The sequence below is a fragment of the Periplaneta americana genome, chromosome 4 (genome assembly GCF_040183065.1).
Source record: "Periplaneta americana isolate PAMFEO1 chromosome 4, P.americana_PAMFEO1_priV1, whole genome shotgun sequence".
NCBI lineage: Eukaryota > Metazoa > Arthropoda > Insecta > Blattodea > Blattidae > Periplaneta > Periplaneta americana.
Genome location: NC_091120.1, coordinates 117,705,304 through 117,729,871, shown reverse-complemented (window position 1 = coordinate 117,729,871; position 24,568 = coordinate 117,705,304). Strand labels below are relative to the sequence as shown.

Below are 24,568 nucleotides of genomic sequence, written 5' to 3'. Positions count from 1 at the left end.
TCTAGTGATGGTGTTACATAATCGAATTTTCTGTTACAAACGAAATGAACACAGATATTTTGTGAGCACGCTGTAGTCTGTGGGCAAGATCAGTATTTAGATTCGTGAATAGAGAATCGCAATAATCGAAGTGGGGCAACACTAAAGTTTGAGTGAGATTCTTTTTGAGGCTGAGAGGTACAACTTTGGTTAAGTGTTTGAGGGAATTAATTATAGAAAAAGTTTTCTTACATCACTTGACTTTGAAAATTTAAATTTGAATCTAAATATACACCTACATTTTTTACTGTTTTACTGTAAGTAGTTGTGGTATTATTTGTTTTTGTATTTGATACAGTGGCTAGATCTATTTTGTTTAATGCACGTTGGTGGCCCATTATTATTGCTTGTGATGTCTGGATTTAGTCTGAGTCCAAATTTTTGCGCCCATTCAGCTACATATGCTAGATCTTCATTAATTTTGATCACAGAGTCATTGATTGTACAAGTTCGGGAATGAATGTAAAGTTGTAAGTCATCAGTGTATAGATGGTGTTTAGAATATTTTAAGATCTTTGTTACGTCATTTATATAAAGTGTAAAAAGTAATGACTCAAGAACCGAGCCCTCGGGGATTCCGGCCTTTATGGTATGCCAATTTGAAGAATGACAACCAGTTGATACACATTATTGGCATTCGCGATGGTAGGAATCGAACCAAGTTACAGCACTGTTAGAAAGGCTGTAGTTTTTGAGTTTACATAAAAGGAGATCAGTGTTTACTGTGTCAAAAGCTTTGCCGAAGTCTAGTAATGTCAGTAGCATTAGTTCTTTTCTGTCACTGGTTCTCGAGTGTTTTCAATCACATTTAAAAGGGCAGTAGTAGTATTATGTCCTGATCAGAAACCAGACTGGTAGTCATCAAGTAAGTGATGCTCATTGAGGTAGTCAGTCAGTTGCTTATGTACTACGTGCTCCAGTGCTTTTGATAGAGTTGGCAAGATACTAATTGGTCTATAGTCGTTTGGGGATTCAGGAATTTTATTTTTCGGGATAGATCTAATGAGGGCTTGTTTCCAAAGTCTAGAATATGTAGAGGTTATGGGTGAGGCGATAAAAATGTGGGTCAAGGTTGGTAGTATTACATCGATAATTTTTTGGAGCAGTTTTATTCCAATCCGATCTGATCCTTCAGCTTTGGTCGAAATATGCTTTATTGCCTTCCTTACATCATTATGTCAGAGGTGCAGAAAGTGAAAATTTTCCCTCTCTGGTAAGGAAATACTGTTTAGTTCGTCAATTGTATGTTGTTTTGTTCATGCCTGTTGATTGCGTCAATACAAAGTGGTCATTCAATGTGTCTACTGTGAATGGTGTCCCGTCTACCTGAGTCTTGCTGCATCCTAAGCCTACTGTTCGTAAGTTCCTCCACAGGTCGGCTGAATCTGAGTCCAGTGTTATAAGTTCATGGAAAAGTCTCAGTTTTGCATTTGTTATTGCCTGAGTCGTCTTGTTTCGTAACTGTCTATAATGTTGAAGATTTCAGTTAGTTTTATCATATCTGTACTTATGATGTGCTGTGTCTCTAGAAGTCATTGGGATCTTGATTTCAGTAGTCATCCAGGGGGCAGGAGCTCTCTTAACACGTCTTAATGGTCTCTTAATGGTTCGCTAAAATTCGAGCTGTTCACCAACCAAATTTTCTTAACATTTGTGTGATGAATGAATTTTTCATAACTATATCAGAACATCTTTCTATGAAACCACATTCTACTATATCACAAATCGTGTACAGTCTTAGAAAAAAGTTTTGTTGTGTCTCTTGGTAGTGAAAATGTTTTAGTTTTGACCGCGATTTACACGATTACATTTGCATGTGTGCTGTCTCCATACACTTCAGGCTGCGCAGCTATAAGAGTCTCGTTGCGCTACTTACATTACGATTTTCCAGTGGAGCAGTCAGTAACGTGCTTGCTTGCAGACTCCTGGACCCGCATTCGATTTCCGATCAGATCAACTTATTTTATTAACGTAACTAATTTTTATACATGTTACCTCTCTTCATTTTTTATAGTGGAACAAATTATTTCCCAACTCAGGTTCAACTAGGAGAATAAAATGAACTCATGGGAGATCAATTTTCTTCCCGAAATAAAACAAAGCTAAACAAACAAATTAAAGAAAAAAAAAATACATGTGGATCTAATACTTTGTCCACATGGCAATAGCATCTATCATTGTCTGGCATCTTTGGGGCATTGAGTCCACCAGATCGCGGATATAGTTCTGGTCCTCAGCAAGATCTCTCCAGATAGCCAGAACTTGTCCCCACAACTGAGCTAGATTTTGAGGTGGGTTGTCTCAATATTTGTCAATCCTCGTTTTCAGGCCTTCCCTTGAACCATCTTTGAACATATATGGCAGTGTGTGCGGGTGGTTATCTTGCTAGAAAATTAAATTTCCTTTGGAAAGAAAACAATTATAAATTTCATGAATCCAGTCTTCTGCTTCTGTTTTAAAGCCAGTACAAACAATAACAATCCCTCTGGATCCATCCTATTGGCCATCTTTCTGATGAAGCATTATTATAGTATCTAGTATGCGCATGTTCATATTTATTGCTAGCTATAATATCGCACAAAAGCATAATGCTATATAGTATAGCGCCCGGTGTGCGTTGGCCTTTAGTCAACAGTGTGACTATTAAACATAATAAAATATTAATAAAGATTTAAGTTACATATGAGTTAAGGAATAACAATTTTCACATCCCATTACTTTATTTATAAGTCACAGGACAAAACATATTTCCACAAATAATGCGAACCGTGTCTAATTAATTTCAAGTAAATCAAGTTAATGTCCAATTTCGTAATAGTCATATATTGGAATATTGCATTGGTTCATACAGAACGTTTTCACTGATGGCTTTAGTCTAGTGGACAGAGTGCCTGTTTCTGAATCAGTCGGTTTTGTGTTTAACCTCACTGTTATGCATTCCTTTTTTATATTTGTTAAATTAATTTACTTCTTTATTTGTTAAAAGTCTCTACCGCACTACTTATTTATGCTGAATTCTTTTCCCTAGAACTTGTTCTAACTACTAAAGGACGACATACAATGAAACGAAACTAATTATATTACCTCACCGAGTCGTTCTCTTGTGAATCAGATCAGCCATCCTCTGCTCATGCGCACTGCCTCCTTTCTGTGGCTATGCAACAAAACTTTTTTCTAAGAAATACCTGCTACATCATTTGCATGCAGGCCAACAATGAAGCAAAGCAGTTACAAAATAATAGTAGGTAAATGGAGAAAAAGTATACCATTATTATTATTATTATTATTATTATTATTATTATTTTCACCATAATTATAGCTTTGTAATTATTGCATTTCTTGAATACAGTAGTGACCTCATTTGAGGGAGTATGATATTTTATATACAATAACTGCAATTTAGGTATAGATAATATTCTTGAAACCTGTGATCCAGAATGAAAAAAAATGGTAGCTTTATGAATTTACTGTGCTCTGAAGTATATTTGCAGAGCTGAAAGAAAGTAGAAACTTAATACCAAATATGCTGTGTTAAAAAACTATATTCAAGATAGATGTTCAACGTGTGTGTAAATTTAATTCTAATAAATGAAAGTTATTATATTAATTAAGTTTTGTTATGTTTGAATGCACATTATGTATTAATTTACTAATATTTCTTAGATATGTAATTATAATAACCACTTTCGTTAAAAAAAAAACTCAGTTGTAAGTTACCTAGCTGACTAGTTTCAGCTTTGTCTCAGCCGTTCTTATGATATTCTAACCTAGGATCAGTTTCTTCTAAAATTTTGAGTACCACAATCTTCGTGATGTATCTTTCGTGGATTTTTGTGTCATTCAAATTTTTTAAATGATCGCTTCTTAAATGATTATTAACATTATCTCCATCTGACTCTTAATTTTCGAGCAGTTCCAGATATAACAATTTTACGTTGAAACGTTCCGCCATTTTATTTTGAAACTAGTGAACCAATAAAAATTTTAAGATGGAAATTTCTATCATTAAATTTAATGATAGCTTTACTGGTTCGTTAGGCTAAAGATGCTTGGTGAGCTATAAAATGATTTAATGAACCAATAAATAAATTAATGAATCATTACAACCTTAGTGAAGCTTTCTGAAACAGGCCCTTAGACTTTAACAATTTAAACGAAAAGAATGTTTCAGTGTAGACAACCTTGACGAGTTTTCATCAGTACATCTATACTATCAACGTAATATACAGTCATTTAAAAAACCAGAGATTCGGAAAAAATTGTGTATTTTATTAAATCTTTACCAATTTACTTTTAAACAGTAATTTTGTTTTAAAATATTTACATTTTAAAAATAATTTCTCGTAAATTTTCCATTATATTTGTTTATGTTTGTGCTACAAAAATAACACACAATTTTATGGGATTATTTATTTGCATTGAAATTTAAAATGTTTAGATTAATCACAATTTCACATGAATTGGCAATATATCTGTTACCATGTAGAACTAAGTACACAGCTGTGCAATTTAAAATAACAGAAAAAAAACTGTACAGTGTCTAACGTGTATTATATATATATATAAGTGCCTATTTCTTAAATTCCTAATGTCTTTTCATCTGCCTTTTAAAATTTCTTAGTGTCTAACAATTCAAACTCCACTTATCTAAAGGGTAAGGTAAGTCGCTTCCACATAGCGTCATCAGACAAATCACTCTAAAAACATGCAGGAATGGTTCAGGAAATGAAGACGTAATGGAAGAATATCACTTATCCTGCTCTGCTGTCACCTGAGCAAGTTGCATAATTTGAAAATCCTGGAAAGCTCGTCTGCTAATGGCTTCACTGTGTAAAGTAGTCCATTTAAAATCTACCAACCATTATTTAAATATGACTCCATGATATAAAAGAAATTAATTTTATGAAATGATTCTTACCTGTCAAAACATGCAGTATTCATTGTATCTATCCTTATGAACAAAATTTCTGTTGCTTGAGCTAATACCTGTAAAAAAGCCAAGTTAAACACTAATAAAAGTAATAAAATAATTTATTGTGCAGTAAAGTATCGTGAAAACATATTTTCAAAAAGGGTCACATGACAATAGTCTCTTGTACTAGCTACAAAAAATGGTGCAAAGGATTGGAGTAATTACAATATGTAATTATTAATATACTGTAGGTGTCTGATTATTTTCATGAAAAGCTGTAGTTTCCTCTCAAACTGCATGTAATGTAATAAAGTTATATAAAGGACACCAATCTGATGTACTCTTCTAAATATTGCTAATAAGTTCATATAACTCCTGATCACTATATAACAGATTACTCACCCTTATAGGTTTGATGGCAACAATTTCTATCAAGTTTACTATACTGCCATCTAGCGACAGTAGGAGGAGTCATGGCCAATCTGTTATATACATGATCAGGGATATAAACACACTTGATTTAAAACTACTAAGCAGCACTTTTAACTAACTGCAGCTGTACTTATGCTTCTACAACAGAACCTCTATTATCTGTGGTAATGAAGTGGGTGACCTTCCTGAACGGTTAATCGAAAAAATCAGATAATCTGTACCATGAATGATTTTCATCAATTAAATGTATAATACTGTTTCAACGTAATTTAAGGTTCCTGCTGTGTTGCAACCACTGATTTCTACATACTAGACACTACACTGTGCAGTAATTATGCTCGTAATAAGTAACAAACACAGTGAAGTACAGTAATATGTAGCATTTTATCCTACGCTTCTATTAAATCGCGCACATTTGTAACCCCAATCTCGTATTCTAATGTGGCATGTACCACAGTTTCTCTTTTCCAAAGCCACTCAATTATTTTCACATTTTCCCGATAATTAGCACAAGTTTTCTTTCAGCATTCATGGGAAGGTATTTTGCATACAAGTAATAAAGTATGGCCACTCAAACAGGAGAACAATATTGAGTGGTATACTAGGTTTGTAGTTGTGTGGGGACATTTCTCTGAAGCCAGATTGTGACTATTTTAGTAGCTGGGAAAACATCCCCTCCCACAAGTAACAGTTTATGTTGCCAACAAGGGCAGAAGCATTCCTACTACATACTGTGTAATGCTAGTGGTAAAGGATTGCAATAACACTCTCTAGAAAAAAAATACGCACAGTACTAATGTAATGTACAGAACTTCGTATTTTTTCTCGGAAAAGAAAAAAAAAAAAACGTGAGGAAGACAGTCGGATAATCTGTCGATCGGTTAATAGAGTGACAGATAATCAGTGTTTTACTGTACTGTGTTACCTATAAGATAGCCATAAAATAATCTCCTGGACAAGCATCAACACCATTAATTGTTACCACATTAAAAATAAAATATCAATAACAATGTGGTAAGTGCTGACTTCTGATATTCACACTTTTGTAACATATATGAAGGAAATTTCTTAGTGTTCAGTACAATAACTTTGTCACAGAATGAATTTCTTGACATATGTTTTCCTGGAGCTATTCAGAGCATGAGCCTGTATAATGTCCTTAATACTGCCTCAAAAATAAAAATCACAAAGGTTAGGTGCAGGGACAAGGTGGAAACAGATTTTTACTACTTAATCTGTTATCCAAGACATTTTTTTTGTCCATAGTTGTGTTTTTAGTTTCTGTTTCACACTGTGTGTGTTGGCTAAGAAGATATTAAGAGAACAGGATAAACAAAAGACAATTGCATTCACCCAGATCTTACGACAAAAGTTACTGTTCAACATCCAAATGAAAAGCTAAGGAGCCTTGGGTAAGGGAAATACTATTTCCTCGCTTCTGCTCTCAGACATAACAAAACAATAATTAGAGAAGCATATCACCAAATCATCCATAGCAACTATATTCTATCAGTCCTCTAAATATTGTCTATTTGTGAACAAGAAACTAGTTTCTTTGTTCCCCCCCCCTCCATTAAACAAGTCGCAGAATTACAAAGAATTAACACAATCACACACCCAATGTGAAAGATTCTGATAAATGTGTTAGGACTTGTACATAAGAGAAAAACCTTAAGCCGAAGGATCTCTGGCAAGGTATCAATACACCTGAAAACTCTTTCAGGTCCGATCTTGAGCATCAGCTGGTTGTGAATCTGTACTGGAAATAGTGTGTAAACACAGTGTAGATCTGTCTCTGAATAATCAAGAGACCTTGAACTAACCTCCCAAGGTTAAAGCAATTCTCTGCTGAAGGGGTGCATGGAACATGGGAAAAGTGTAGTGAATGAAGCTTCTGGGAATCCAGGAGAACTTCCCCCAGTATCTATTAATTATTATTATTATTATTATTGGTTATTTTACGACGCTTTATCAACTGCTATGGTTATTTATCATCTGAGTGATATGAAGGTGATAATGCTAGCGAAATGAGTCCAGGGCTCAGCAATTACTCTGAATGGGTTGAGAGAAAACCTTGGAAAAAACCTCAACCAGGTAGCTTGTCCCAACCAGGATTTGAACCTGGGTTCACTCATTTCATGGTCAGGCATGCTAACCATTACTCCACAGTGATGGACCTCGTAGGGAGCTCTGCTAGTGTGTACCATCTACTCCATTCTTGTGGGACACTGTTCAAGAAGCTATCTAAGCAGACTTGGCAGTACAAAGTTCATCTTAGCTCTTAGTAGGGGATTCAGTTGTAGGCATTGCAAAAACGAGACTGCTAAGCAATAAACTCTCAGGAGTACAAAGAAAGAAACTTCTAAAGGAGGAGAAAATGAGAGACAGTACTTGAACAACCATACAAGCAGACCTCAGTCTCAAAAGATGCAGTTGCTGGAACAAGTGGGGAATCAAAAAGGCTCCACTCTGACTTACCTCCCCTAAACAGCAACTAAAAAATACAGGAGTTCCAATATGGGAAAAAACTGTTTCCTTTAAAGATGTTGTAACTGACATCAAAATGGCGTCTGTCCATCAAAACCATCCAGATTCTAAGCTGAATCAGGAACAAGCTGATCTGATACAAAGTTAATTGATGCAGTGGATAACTCTTCTTCAGAAGGAACATTGCTGCAATTCATAAATTTCAACTTTCTGAAGGGTGTCCTAACGGAAAATCTGGGCAAATGTAACTAGTAGGAACCAGACGGTACAGGTGGACTTGAGAATCTACAGGAAGGGATAGAGTTGAAAATAACTCCTAGTACCTTCCAATAGACTCAAGGTAGGCCTACTCTGAATATCAAAGACTACTGAAATATTCATTATAGTTAAAAGACTTAAGAAACAGAATCTTGAGTTAAAAACTGATGGATGGCTTGTTATAAGTCAGACAGTGGCTGAGAAGGAACAAATACTGGCCCTATCAGTTGACTTCGACTCATACACGATATTACACAAAAACAACTTCAGGGCCTTCTGGGGATTTCATAGAGATACCATGGATAAATATATAATAGGATGCAAAACTGCAGTCAGCACGATCTAGATGTGGTATTCTGAAATAAGGTGATCAGCGCCCGACGTCGTAGGTGGTAAATCATAGAACTACGTGAGAACCAGCGTTCTCCACTTTCCGATACGAAGTAGTCAGAACGTTGGCCAATGACTAGCCAACAGCGTTATGAAGGCAAGATGGATGCCAGAAAGATGCAAAAGATTCGAGGAAGATGCTCAGCGCCTGGATGCAAGACTGTTAATACTGTGGGAGGGAAGCATTTTTTCTATTTTCCTCAGGAACCTATGAGGTAAGCTTTAGTATTATTATTGTGTCCTGTGTAGCCTAAACCTTACACTTGAAAACAATGTACTTTTTGGTGAAGTAGGTTAGACGAGCTGTGCATTGCTTTCTGCTAATTTATTTAGGATTATAGTAGGAGTATAAATTTAGATGGTTCCGAAATTCAGTCAAACTGTAATGAAATGTGAAATATTGACGAAAAAGAGCAAGAAGGCTGAAAATGAAACCTCGTAAACCTGAATTGTAGCATTAGGCCACATGGCTGCAAACTAAAACCACGTGGTTTTCAGTATAAACATCTCACAGTTATGGAAAATAAAATTATGCCTTCTTTGATGTAGTTAGCCATTCTGGAGAAATTCTCAATCATGTGTAATAATAATAATAATAATAATAATAATAATAATAATAATAATAATAAGCTTAGGCCTAATATTTAATTTAGTTTGTGCCCAATATCTGTTGCTGCTACCAGTTTTCCTATGGTCACTCACCACCTAGTGATGCGCATTAGACATCTCTTAAAATAACACAAATGCAGCAGATAAGTTATTATTTTTTTCCCCAATTTTTGCATGATTTCTATTCAATATTTCTTCTACTTTATCTCATTAGTAATTGTAATCCATTGCTTTAGGTGTTGGAAGTGGCTCTGATTTTGTGGGCTAGAGGACCGGTATCGAGTTGCCGCAGATGCCACACACAGGTTGAGAATCTGCATGGACCACTTCATTGAGTCTGACTATTATAGCTCTTCACAAAAAGTGATACTTAAGCAAACTGCAGTGCCCACTGTTCATGCTAATGCATTAGTGGTGCCATCAAACCCTAAAATCCGGAGCCCACCATTTAGCCCAGTTATGCCTCGAGCGACCTTATCACCGGGGTCTACCCCAACTTTCAGGCATCACAAGACTTTACGGACGTATGCTAGGAGGGCGAAGATTGATTCTGCAGCTGCTGAAGGTAATTAGTACACTAGCAATGTTTTTATGTCATTCACGTTTAAAATTTCCGATTTCATTACTCTTTTCTTTATTTTCAGGTACGCGTAGTCTCATATGTTTACAAGCTGCAGGCTTGGCAGCTATGCCTCAAACAATTCCTGCTCCTATGAGTACTCCAGCTTCAAAGATTACTGCTTCGACGGCATATGCCGGGATGAATAAAGATGCATGCCAACAAGGTAATTATTCCACTTAGTCAAGTTTATGGATTTCAAGGAATGCCTTAGTTCCTCATCAGCTGTTCTTACATTACATGTTTCAAAATACATAATTAATTATGTTTCGTTTTTTTTGTGATTATTACAGGGAACAGTATGATTGGTGAACAGCTGAGGGCTATCAGCAACCATCGCTCCTATTCAATGTGGTTCCCACAGCTGAAGGTAAGCGATACTGTCTTGTGAGCCTGGTAACATGCTAGTAATCATTTAAGTAAATTGCCTCCTGCCATATGTCTGCAGTTTTCATACTTCATTCTTTTACAGTAGCGAATAATAACAAATCCTCTTAACTACAGGGCAGGGTGTTTATCTTGTTATATATCGATCGTCCAGTTCAAAAGTGCGACAACTCAAAAATTGCCATTTTTTAGTTATTTATACTACTGAAAGCCCCTTTCGGAGCTCTTTCCGATTCAATATTGAGATAAGTCATATTTACAACCAAAAAGAATAAAAACGAAATAAACTGCTTTAGAAGTAATTATAACTATGGACTTTATTAATCCATTATTACTACATTTCGAAATCTATTAATAATGAACTGAAAGATCGTGATATACTCGTCCTGAATACTGACTCATTTCTAATTGTCGTGGTTATGAACCAGAAATCTGTCCCTTTTTAGGGGATTTATTTGAAACTTTCAACTGAAGATATCTCAAAACTTGTTTTTTTGAGTTGTCGCACTTTTGAACCAGATGATCGATATTGCAACTGATATCCTGACAAGTCTCCCTGGCACGAAGTACACCATCATTCCCTCTTACTGACTTCTCTTTAATATCCCAACACCTCTGCTGATTATCCCTTTCTGTTAGTGTCAGTTGTCCTCTATGGCCCAGCCTATTAGCAAAAAAATATTTTATATTACATTACAACGAACAATTCAGATTAACACAATCAAATTTGTTGCAGCATTAAACTTTTGGATTGTTACTATTACTTAACATTTATATGAGTTATAATTTGTACAGTTAAGAGCAGTTTGAAATGAATGGAGCACAAAGTCTGTTCAATTCTTGCTTCAATTTAATTTATCATTTATTTCCTTAGATACTGACATGAATACACCTCCTTCCAAACTTGGTAAATATTGATCACATTTTGATGTATTGTCAATTTTGTAGTATGTTATATAGCTTATCCATAGCTTGCATGCCTTTTGTTAGGCCTACATTAACTTAACAAGGCTAAAGGTGTTGTCACGTTTCATTTTTTATTTAAAATAGTTCCCAGCAATTAGATTAATCTGAAGTTAATTTCGTAATCTTTAGGTCCTGGTGTTGCAAAATGAAAACTTTTCTCCAGTCCTCACTTCTCATCTTCACCCAGGAGCAACAAACTAAAAATGGCAGCTCTGAAAGGAAAGGTGATGAGACTGGAGAAAAAATTGCAACAAGTCGAAGAAGACAGAATTTCAGATCAAGTTGCAAGGAGAAGGGAGCCAATGGCCACATCATCTCAACTGCCAACAATTGTTCTAAAGATATACGAGGCACAGGTGCAGATGAGAAAAATTCATAAACATGGATATAGATGGAGTGACGTCATGAAAGATTTTTCTTTGTCATTATTTTATCACAGTCCTAAAGGGTATAATTTTATGAAAAAACTTTTCCTATTGCCCAGTATCAAGACACTTCAAAGTTATCAGAACAAAATAGACATTGAGCCAGGTCTGATGCAGCCTGTTTTGACAACTCTTAAGTCACTTGCTGCAGGGCCTCTGTCTGACAGATCAGAGAATGTATGTTCACTGATCATTGATGAAATTGCCATACGTCAGCAGTTGCATTATGACTCTAAATCTGATATGATTAAGGGTTTTGCTGACGATGGAATAGCAAGATATCCCATGAAAATAGGTAACCATTGTTTGATGGCAATGGTTAAAGGGATTAAGGAGGGATGGAAACAGGTAATAGGTTATTGGATATCTGATGGTCCTATATCTGCTACATCTCTCTTGAACATTGTCAATTTGTGTGTTTGTGAACTTCACAAAATCGGGTTCCATATTAAGGTTTTAATATGTGATCAAGGTACAAATAATCAAAGTTTGGCATCTAAATTGGGGGTTTCAGCAGTAACACCGTATTTTGAAGTCAATGGGAATAAAATTCATTCATGTATGATCCACCACACCTTTTGAAGTCCATTAGGAACTTTTGCATTACATGGAAAAACCTGTATCTTGGTCACATATTAGAACTATCTATGATATGCATGATGATGTGTTAAAACTTAAGTTAGTTCCTAAACTGACAAAGGACCATGTTTTCCCTAAAATGTTTTCTCGTATGAAGGTTAAGCTGGCAACACAGGTGTTTTCCTATTCTGTACATACTGCAATTCATGCATATGTTGGAATGGGAAAGCTGCCTATCAGTGCTCTGCATACTGCCGACTTCATTGAGATGATGGACAAGCTGTTTTGACACTTTCAACAGCACGAAACTGAAAACAGATAAATTTAAATATAGATTTGCCATAACTCCTGACTCCGTTCACGTAGAATTTTTGAAAAAAACTTTGAATGACATTCAGTCCTTGGAATTCGTGGGTTGCAAGCATCAGCCAGCTTGTCTTGAAGGTTGGAGAATTAGTATTCAGAGCTTGCTGAATTTGTTCGATGAGCTTAGTTCTGAGTACAACATTCCTAAATTAAGGACTCGATTTCTGAGTCAGGATGCATTGGAGAATACATTTGCTACCATAAGACAACAGCACGGGTGCAATGTAAATCCATCTGTCCAACAACTTGAAAGTGGTCTTAGACACATACTCATTACATCTCTTTCCAAGTTATCACACAGAAGTAACTGCGAAGAAGAGTTATCACACAGAAGTAACTGCGAAAAAGATGTTGAGTATGTGTTTACGAAATTGAATAGTATTTCTGTTAGTGACAAGGCTGTTCAGGAGTCGTCATCTGTTACAGATGTAAACTGTATCAGTGATTGTACTCCTGATACTATAGTCGAAATGGATGTGGAGTGTGATACTGGAAGTATCGAGGACGATAATGCTGTGTACTACATTGCAGGGTACATTTGCTCAAGGTTCCTCAAAAAACATAAATGCAGTCACTGTAAAAAATACTCTCACTCTGGGAGAAAGCCAGAGAGAACTGAGTGAAAGCCATCAAATATTTACTTACTTCAAGGCATTTGATGACGATTTTGGAAGTCTTTCATTGCCCAGAAACGAAGTTTTCACTCATTTCCGAGAATGGGAGAATTCATTCTGCAGACATTTCAAAGCAAACTGTCATTGTAAAAATTTGAGGACTGTGATGAAAAAATATGTGTTGAATGATTGTAATTTTTCTCTTTATAGTCGGGACCAATTCAATAATTTGTTTAATATGTATATAGTATCTAGGATTAATTGGTCGACTTTGTTTTTGAACCAGTCACATTGTTTTGGTCCTGACTTCAAGAGAAAACTAAGGATATTAAATAATTGTTGAGTCTCTTCTGAGAAGGAAGTAGGTACAGTGTTGATAGCATCACATGTACACTGGCATTCAAAGATATCCGGCCTATGATTATATGACCATGTAAGCAAACTTTCCAATCACGGAATAAGTCAGAACCAAAGACATTAAAAATTGACAAAAATTGGAAGAATTCCACTAGTTCTCAATAAGTGGTACCATTATTTGAGCAGTTAAAAACGTGTCAGGAAAAATTACTATGTAGATTGAGCATAAATTATTCTCGTAATTGACAATATCAGTGGTTTCCCGCTAAATTCAGTGTTGCTTCACAATCAGCAGTGTGGGATGAAAAATTGAATTCTATAATGCGGGTATATTTATGTGTGATTGGCAACACTGACTAGTATCATCACCATGTATTCATACAAGTAATAACTAAATAAGCCATACTTACGCCAAAAAAAATATCGATTAGTAGGGCCAGATATTTTGAACGTCAGTGTACAGTAGTGGCAAGAAAATCCGGACCGACAGAATAATCAAAGTCCCCAAAATTAGCCACTGCACATGCCACACCCGCATTCACAAGATAGCGAGTAATCTATTGAAATTGTTGTAGTCTCGACTGCTGACGTAGCCCATTTTGAAAGCCATTAGAAAATAAGATGGTAAAATTCATGTTCTGGGAATAATAAGTTAATTAAGTAGTATAATATCGCTGCAATCAGAAAGTATTGGGAATAAATTTGAATAAGAACAAAAAAAAGGTTCCTTTCCAGGCAGGATTCGAACCACGAAAGTCTTAGTTACCAGTCTATTGTGTTCTGGAGTGAACAAGGCTCTGAAATCAGCTACAAGGGTCGGTCTGTTTTTTTTTTTTTTGACACTACTGTACATCATTGTGCATCTATCTTCTTGGATTGCAGCTACCTAGAGTAGTGACCCACCCATCTCTCATCTGCATACTGTGAACTCGGCAGTGTCTTTAAAATAGTGTAAATAGCTCATATTGTGTGTAACAAAAAGGTATAATATCATATTGGTGGAAAGTTCATAGCTTTTTTTATTTATTTATTTTTTAATTTTTATTTATTTATTTTTTTTGCCCCAGAAAAAAATGTTTTTAGCAAATGTTAAATATATTGTGTAATTGTAGGGAGCAAAGTTACAGTATGTGGTACATGTGTGTGTATGTAAGAGAGATATTTGACTTTGGAAGTTGGGGGTTAACATACCTTCAGTTCACCTAGTAAACTTTTTTGCCCAACATAATGCAAGTAAGTGATGCAGCTCATGTATTTCACTCTGACCCTCAGTACATACAACATTTTGGTATACGTTACCTTTATGTGTATGCCAAACAACAATGTCTAAGAACCTTAGATGTGATCCTAGAAAAGTGTTCTAAAATGTGTTGCAAAATAGTAGATAGTAATATGACAGTTTCAATTATCAAACATTTTTTTGTAGTATCTGAAATCTGATTAATGTAATATGTATCTAGTCAGCGATGTATGCAATGGAGGGGGGGAAAGGAATTGGCCACTCTTACACATTACCTCCTGCTCTGATTGCCCTATGAATGTCACTTGTAGGGTCCAAACCTGTTTTTGGACAGTTGACTAAACAATAGTTGATGGGTCCAGGCAGACAAGGGGACAACCCATAAATTTCGATACGTAGGATATCTCATTGGAATGTGAAGAAGTATGTTCTGACTAAACTATATGACAACACATTATTCAAATGGTACCATTTACATCTGTAAACGAGCACAGATGGCAGAGCATTCCAAAATATAAATATATAGATGTGGCTTTTTCTCTTATCCGATTGGGCCCCACAATTTCAATTATTCAATTTGTTGTACAGACTTTACCAATGTACTGCACACTAAATATGTAAGTGTATCTTTGTGTATAGGATTACCAGATGTTCTGGATTTCGCTTGACATGTCCTGCATCCTGCCAGGGTTCGTAAAAACCAGAAATTGTCCTGCTTTTCTTTCTTGCCAATTCCCAATGGACAAAAGAGAGTAACTATTGAGTTGGGGTCCATTAGAGGAATTATGTTTGTAAAATCCTTGCTCAAACAAGTCGAGTCACCAGAGAAGTATTAACAATCCGAAAATTAAATAAGGTAAAAGCTAATTTAGAATCCGTATACTTCAATTCTATTCATGATAATAGTTTTGTATCAGTTTCATTGTACAAAGACAAATAAATTACCTTATTATATAACAGAATGTAAAAAGACGTCACGTCAAGTATCAAGTTAGTCTATTATGCCCTGCTTTTATATGGAAAATCTTTTTCATTTAAAATGACCTGCTTTTAAATTGTTACAATCTGGTAACCCTAGTGCACATGTAGTGTATGTTAAACAGTGATATGATGGACCTTGTCAAAATTGCGTTGTTAAATGTATTGTAAAATAGTATACTGTAATATAATAATTTCAATTATGTAACTAGTTTTTGCAGACTTAAAGTGCACTATACACTATTACCTAAAGAATAAAATCCCAATTATCTAACCTTGTTTTCTTTTATTTTCTGTACCTGTTTGGCTGTATTTTAATTAGTTACATTATAAGGTAGTGTAAAATAGACTGTCTCTTCCAACTATTGGCTCCAATAACAATTTTCAGTGAAAGATGATGTGAGGAATAAAAATTTTAAAGTTTTACTTTAAATTGAGGGGTTTGGGGCGGGGGGGGGGGAGGAGGAATATTTACTGCATATAGTTCAACTTTTCGCCGCCAGGTGCGCTGCTAGATGCGCGGAGTAATTAGTTATTATTTTCGCTACTTGGGTGCGCTGCTGGATGCACGGAGTAGTTACTCTTTTCGCTACTTGGTGCTAGATGCTAGATGTAATAATGCCTCTAACCACATATAGATGGCAGCACGATCAATTTCTACAACAGCGCCTCTAGTATGTGTTACGGGAAACTCAGTAAGTTTCGCATCCTATTATATATTTATCCATGGAGATACCTTCAAGGCCCTGAAGGATAATGAAGAGTTTGGGGATAAGTGAGCTGCAGGTGAATCTCCAACACAATAGGGGTGCATCTACAGAATGTGTGATGATGAGAACCTGTGATGCAGCACTCATCCAGGAGCCCTGGTACATCAAGAGAAAAATTGAAGATTTCAAGGAAATTGGCAGAGAACAGAGATCTGACAAGGCTCCTAGAACCTGCATATTAGTTTAAAAGAATATAAAAGTACTGTTATTAATAAAGCTATCTTTTTGGAATATTATGGCAGTGAAAATAAAATAATCATGTGAAGAAGGATCAAGGTAGCTTACATTGGGCTTGGTGATCTTCCATAGGATAAACCAGCCCTTCCTCCAACTAGGGAAATCGAATAGCTAGTGGTCTATTGTCGTGCAAATGGATCCCATTCGTTTGGACATCAGTTGGGTTGTGATGCTCTCACCACAATGTATGTGGGAGTACAAACATCAATGACAGAGATGAGTCCCTGTACAACTCTGTTGTATCTAATACTCTATATTTAATAAACATAGATAAAATAACTAACTTTATCACTACCAGGTAGGAAGATAGAATAAAACAGCTACTAACTATGTAGCTAGCTTTATTATAAACTGGTATGTATCTGAGGAAGACAGCTGTCCAGAACAAAGCACATTCAGTTTGAAATGTCATATAAACTTAAACAATTTGAATGCAAATGGAATCTTCACAGGACTGTCTGGAACTCCAAAGAAGATCTAGCCAGGAATCTGTCATGTATAGACGATAGCATCAATGATTGTTCAGCTCTAAAGATAGTTGCACAGCAATTGAGGACCGTTTTAACAAAACTCAACAAACGCCATTTTTTTCGAAATGCGGGTTTTGACGGATTCTGGTCAATTGTAATGAGAGGAAAATGATGCAGTGCTCATAATATCACAAAACTCAACATTTTCCGTTGAAAAGAGTGCCTCAATGTAGAGAGTTTTCACAAAACTCAACATCTCCAGTTCTTAAATTTTCACAAAACTCAACATATCCTCTAACTCAACATTTCACACTTCTATCCTGTTTCACAAGCTACAATATTTTACAACAATGTAACACATTTGCATTTTGACAACAGTGACACATTTCGGAGCTCAAATATTATATAATATTTTGTTGTTTCTTGCGTTAATTCAGTATAAATCTGGCCGCTGTTGTAAGTGCATGTATTTTATGAATGCTGATGAAAATTGGATAAGAACCCTGAGTATTCTAAATCCGTTCAAGCTACTGAAAGGGGCAGAAAGAGTAGCAGAAGAGTACGTTAATGTAAGAGTAAGAAATATATAGTTGCGCCTAAAAATAATGACATACCTCCAAACTAGACTGTAATCATTGAGAAAAGGGAAAAAGAAAACGTGCTGCAGGTTCCTTCTGCTTAAATGATCTAACTAATTTTCGAGACAATTTATACAGAAGTAGCACAAAAGTTGAACAGGATAATTTTTTGCCAAGACAAATGAAAGTTGATCTACCTAAGCGGCATAGAAGGACTTCAAAAAGCTAGAAAGATTTGTGTCTATTTCATATTTCGTAAGAGGTGAAAATGGAAAAGATTTCCCAGTAGGCCTATGTGCTGCTACGTTTAGAAAAGTGACAAGTATGTTATTACGACATTGAAGGATGACATAGGTAATTTAGAAAAAAAGTTTACTAACAGAAAAATCCTGAAATTAACTCTTAGAGATTGTTTTCAGATTCTTGTGGGTCTCAGAATAAAAATTGCATACTGATTGCCATGCTTGTTGGTTATCTGGAAAGCTCTGAAGTTTTTAAAGAAATTAAAAATTTCTTTCCTATCCGTGTCCATAGCTATATGCCTCCGGACCATGTGTTTATTTATTATGAAATTATGGCAATGTTTGGGGACGTAAAACTTTTGGGCAAAGGCTGGCATACTTGTGATTTAAAATCGATGACAAAAAATAATGTAAAAGTCAAATTACCATTTAAATTATCTGAGATGAGAGTATTTACGTACCGGTACCAAAGAACTTGTAAGAATCGTGTAAAGTGTTATTTACAAAACACAAATTTTTCTGCACCAATACAAGTTCAAGTGTTTAAACCAAGAAAGACAAATGCTTCTGTAATGTCTAAAGCATCTGACCTTTCACTGGTGAACCATGTCAGCAAAAACAAAGCTAATGATATGAGGAAGTTAATGAGTTACTTCCATAATGGTATTTCGGAGAGGGGAAGCAAGGTATTTTATGGTAAAGTTTTAAAGGGATATGCCAAAGATTCTGATAATAGAATAGATTATGATGAACCATTGCAATAAAATTATTGTGCACGATTTTGATCTTCAGTGATCTGTGTAATGTATTGCACAAATAGAAACAGTTAATTCGTGCAAATAAAGAGTTCTTGTAAGTCAATAACAAATTTTGAAAAAAAAAAAAAAAAAAAAAAAAAAAAAAAAAAAAAAAACTTGAAATTAGGTTTCAGTGTGTTCAATTAGCTGTTTTTTAATTCAGGATACTTAAGAACTATTTTAAAATATATATTAATGATTTTGATGAGGATTTTACAGCTGCGAATGAAAAATAATTAAACATTTTAAGGTATGTGCATTTAAAAAAGTGGATATGTTGAGTTTTGTGAAATTCTTAACTTTTGTCATATTTTTTTTTCCAAATAAATAAGACAACAATAATAATTGCACTTCATATCAATTAATGCATCTCTGAAAGAGGAACAATGCCCAATTTTTTTCAGAATTATAGCATCAAAGGTCTGAGAATAAACTAAAAAAAAAAACGTTTCCTGTAAAATTTTTGAAGTGGCGTTTGTTGAGTTTTGTGAAAACGGTCCTCAATTGCAGGATGCTATAAAATCGGCATGTAGTGAAAACTGCCCTCTTAAAGCAAGGAGGGTTGACAGGAATATATCCTGATGGAACCAACACCTTACTACTAGGAGAAAGAATGTTCAAAAGCTATTTAATATAACAGCAAGATAGTTAGAACAATGGACTGAATAAAAAAGTCTTTCTGAATATAACAAAGCCCTGAGGTGTGGGGTAACTAACCATTTACTCACGACTAGTTTCACTTTATTAACCAAAATAAATACAATACTAAGTCATAGAATACCCTGGCAGAACAGAATGAGGTTAAACTCATCTGAGTACCAGGGCATTGTGGTATTGAGGGAAATGAAAAAGCTGACGAACTTCCAAGACAAGGAGCAGCTTCAAAATATATTGGACCAGAGCTGACTCTTGGAATACCTAGGTGTTCTGTCAGAGAAGTAATTAACAAATGGTCCAAGGTTCAACACTATAAAACCTGGATTAAGACACCAGGTATCAACCATGGGGAAACAATTTATTGTTAGACCATGCAACAAAAGAACTGAAATATTACTATAATGTAACAGATTTCAGCTGAGAGCAGTCACAGCTTTTCTCACGGGTCATGGCCCTGTGAAAAAGCATCTTAATTTAATGAGATACTTCAAGGTAACCCAGACTGTAGATTCTGCGGAAAGGAGACTGAAACAGCCCAGCATATTATTTGCTCCTGCAACACTTTGGCTTGTAGAAGATATCTTATCTTTGGGAAAGATTCTCTAGAACCAAAAGATATTGAACTGAGTTCTATATCTGGACTGTATACCTTAATCAAGGTAACAGGGCTGATGAATCGGTATTAAATTATAAAACATAGGTAGCACAATAAGCCTAAGGCTGTGGTGCGCCAAGAGTAATGACAGGCCTAAATGTTGGAAGAAAAAAAAATTCATAGAATAGGCAACAGATGGTATGGCCTGTTTTTATCTCCAACATCCTTCTCACTCTGATCGATCTCCAAGGGAATTACAAGATGGACTGGTCGAAAGATTCCACCTCCATCTGGTTGTCAAAGAGTGATCGATCTCGTCTTGCCATCTCTTTCTTGATGCATCTCTTCAACTATTGCTCTTCTCCACATCATTCATGGCCGGATGTCCTCATGAAGAAGAACTACATCTCCTACCTTGAGTCTTGAACTGGTCTTTGATGGACATTTTATTTTATGGTAGGTACAAAGTTGGAGAAAATACAGTGGAACCTCAATTTATTGTTCCCAGATGTATATCTTCTCAGATCCATCATTAAAATTCATTGGTCCCTGAACATATTCTATTTAAACTATGACTACAGAACTCGCATCTATCGTTCCTCGATTTACTGTTTTCCTACATCTATTGGCCAGGTTTTCTAGCCCCGAAGCGTGTGAATTCCGGATTGATCAGTTTTAAGAAATAGCAACAAGCTTACAAATGTTTGTAGCAGTTGTGTTCAGAATGTCATGCTGAAAGCTCCAATTGTGAAGTTTTATGGTTATTACCATGCTTATGCAATGATCTTCCTCACAGCTTGCCTGCCAAGTCAATGTAGAAGGGTCCATGTTTCCGATCGATCATATTCTACTGTAAAACATTCCAATTCGTGCTTTCACCAGGTTGTGTACGCAATCTATCACACATGTTCGATTCTCGACAGTTCGTGTTTTTTAACTTGGCAGTTTTCAATCTGATTTTCTCAGATATGGCATTTTTGTGTAAAAAAGTTCGGACTTTAGAAGAACGACTTCGTATGATAAAAGAGGTGTAAAAAAACCCAACGGAGAAGAGGATTGACATAGCTAGACATCTTAGCCTGCCACCTTCAACTCTAAATTGCATAATGGTAAAGAAAATGGAAATCGGACAGCAGGGTGATAAGTGTGGTACAACAGCCAAAAAGAGGAAGACAGACAAGGAGTCAACTTATAGCGAGCTCGAAAATGTCCTCTTTTCCTGGTCTCAACAGGTGCGAGCATTAGGCATTCCCGTTGATGGGAACATCCAGAAGGAGAAAACCCTGAAAATAGCTAAAACAATGGGAACTGAGAACTTTTGTGCAACGAATGTCTGGATTTCCCTTTCAAGCAATGCCACGAATCTCTGGTTCCAAAGACTCCTGGAACTGCTGGAAGAGAACAAGCCTCAGGACATGTATAATGCAGATGAGGCCTCTTCTTCAACTGTCTTCCACACCATACACTGGCACTTAAAGGAGAATCCTGCCACGGAGGCAAAAATGCAAAGGGGCGACTGTATTGCTGTGCACAAACTCCGATGGCTCAGACAAACAAGTTCCCATCGTTATTGGCAAGTCTGTGAAACCATGATGTTTCAAAGACGTGAAGAAACTACCTGTGAAATACTATGCTAATTCCAAAGCATGGATGATGTCAGAATAGGTTACACTGTCATACAATTGTACCTACATTGATTTCACCTTTCTGATACTCCTACTTGTCTGTGGTGTAATAATCATGATGAAGATCTGGAACACATTCTTCTATACTGTCCATCCATAAACCACAAAAGAAGTAAATTAAAATCATCAGTACCAGTTGCAGAAGACACAGCTATGCAGTATATATTGACTACACCCCAACTCTGGCTACTAGCAACAGGCATCTATAATGAACACTGATCAAAATACCCCTCATTTCTCATGAAAAACAAGAACTGAAAAGACTACAGTGGACTTTATGTTGACAGCAAACAGATGGATACATTAAGAAGATTGATTGATTGATTGATTAATTGACGCTCTTGATAAATTCTTCGGTGCAAAAGGCAGAAAAAACCTCCTTTTTATTGACAATTGTGCTGCACACTCTCCAGACACATTCTCTTTGAAGAATGTGAAGGTGATGTTTTACCCCCCAAACAGCACCAGTGTTGTACAGCCACTTGATTTAGGAGTTATAAAGAACTTCAAGCAGGTGTATAGGAAGCAGCGTACAGAGAGCTTTATGCTTGCTGGATTAAAGGAAAGAGGTAAAAATAAAGATAGACATACTACAGGCCATTCACTTTGTTGTTTCGGCATGGCAACAAGTGACCCAATTCACAATTCAGAACTGTTTCGTAAAATGTGGTTATGGGGACAGAAATGAAGTGTCAGACATGTCGGAAGTCAACAGAAGTGATGAAAATGAAGATGAAGACTGGACTCGGTTGGAGACAGGAACTGCTGGCGTTGATTTCGACTCTTAAGTGTCTGTGGACCAGAGCTCGCGACATGTGGTGTACTGTCTATGAAAGAAATGTGTGAGGAAGTGGCGAGTGGAAGTTCTATGGAGTCGAGACAAATCGACAGTGATGATAACCATGAAGTTGATCTCAAACCAGTAACGAGTTTTTAAGAAGCACTAAGTGTGTTTGAGACCATGAGAGCATTCATATATGCTCATGAGATCGCCGACAGAGACCAAGTGAACATTATTAATATTGAGAAGCTACTGTTTAGGTTAAAAAGTAAAGATGCAAGTAAGCAAATGAAAATTAGTGACTTTTTCAACAAGAAATGAAGTGAGTTAATAAAAAAATCATTGGTGTACTACAATTCTTTAATGTATGAATACATGTGTGTACTGTAAGTAAATTTGACAGTTTATATTCATTTTATACAGGTCTCCGTATCAATCGTTTTCTTGTTTCCACTGTTTTTTTTTTCAGAAGTCCAGAACAAAATGATGAATCGAGGATTTACTGTATTCTTTCTTTTTTTTTTACTTGGTTATTTAACGATGCTGTATCAACTACGAGGTTATTTAGCGTCGATGGGATTGGTGATAGCGAGATGGTATTTGGCGAGATGAGGCCAAGGATTCGCCACAGATTACCTGACATTTGCCTTATGGTTGGGAAAAACCTCGGAAAAACCCAACCAGGTAATCAGCCCAAGCGGGAATCGAACCTGTGCCTGAACGCAACTTCGGATTGACAGGCAAGCGCCTCAGCTGATAGAGCTACACCGGCAGCTATTCATTCTTTCATCTTTGCCAGAAGTATTCTGTGATCTTTATTGTTTTAATCTAAATTATTTGGATAAGTTCGAATTCATAGGTGGTTCAGGTCCATATGGGATGGTTGTTAATCTTTCACCATTTGCAAGGTGAGATGGTGTCAGTAAGTCAAAACTATCATCATTCTGTATGATCAGTCGAGAATTGAGAGCAGCTTCAATTTCAATTAGAATTATATTTAGTTCTTCTTCATTAGTTTGTGTACGTCTTAGTACTTTCCTAAGGCATCTTTTGGTGGAACCTATCATTTGTTTGCACCATCCTCTCCACCAAGCCGTTCGTGGTGCTATTAACTTCCACTTTGTGCCATGATGTATAAAATACTGATGAATTGTATAGTCCGGTAATATCTCTTACAGTTAGATGAGCTCTCTGTTCGCAACTTGAAAGATCTGATAGTCTCCTTTCTTGTCTTTTGACTGGAGAGTGAAACGACTCTACTTCCCTCTTCAATGCTGTAGTTGTTTTGAAATTCTCGGAGTGTAGAATCTTCAGCAGTAGAAACACGATTTTGTGTTTCTCGGATACCTGTAGTCTCTAGATCCTGTAGATATCTTGTAGTGTCATATGACAGTTTCGTGTCCTTCAGCAAAATATGATGAACCACTGTATGGTCAGTAACGATATCTGAGCAACAGCCACTAAGAATCAAACCAAACAGTGATGGAAGCAATACAAGTGATGAAGATAAGCATATCGGCTGTTGAAATTTCACAATTTTCCAGTAATGGTGTACTCCAATAAGTATTTCAATTGGGAGGTCTTCTAGTCCTTTCTTTGCATTAGCTAATACAAGTTTGTGAGTGCATTCAAAGGCTTCTATACCTTCAAGAACAGTAGGGTGTAGTGAGTAAGTACTGGAACTCTCCAAAGCAGTTATTGGAATATTAAATTTGTTCTTTCTGAAAAGACTATCAGATCAAAATTAATTTTTCGGGACGTTGATGCAGTAGACATCGATTCAAAGAGTGTCACCACTAGATCCTTATTACCAATTATCTTCAAATGTAGAGATTCTACTAAAGATTTTCTGATAAAGCTTGTCTGGGTTCCAGGGTCCAGAATGCATCTAGTGAGTTTGGAGATTTGTGTCGGACTTTACACCCAGACCAAAGCTGTCTGAAGATAAGAATAGTTTGAATTCTTGATCACTATCTTTCCTACAGAGGTATTTAACAAATCAGTTCAGTCACATATTGAAACATGATGATCTTTCTTACATTTTGCGCAAGCAACCTTGCTTTTCTTGAAGCAATCTTTAACTGTATGTTCTCGTTTT

At 36.0% G+C, this 24,568-nt stretch overlaps 1 protein-coding gene across 1 annotated transcript in view; it reads right to left on the bottom strand.

The window, feature by feature from the left end:
* Cbp80 (Nuclear cap-binding protein subunit 1) overlaps positions 1-24,568 on the bottom strand; it is a 228,324-nt gene that overhangs the window by 126,260 nt on the left and 77,496 nt on the right. Inside the window, exon 9 of the mRNA XM_069823863.1 lies at positions 4,958-5,025. Within this exon, the coding sequence (XP_069679964.1) occupies positions 4,958-5,025 (68 nt within the window). The remainder of the gene's footprint in view (positions 1-4,957; positions 5,026-24,568) is intronic.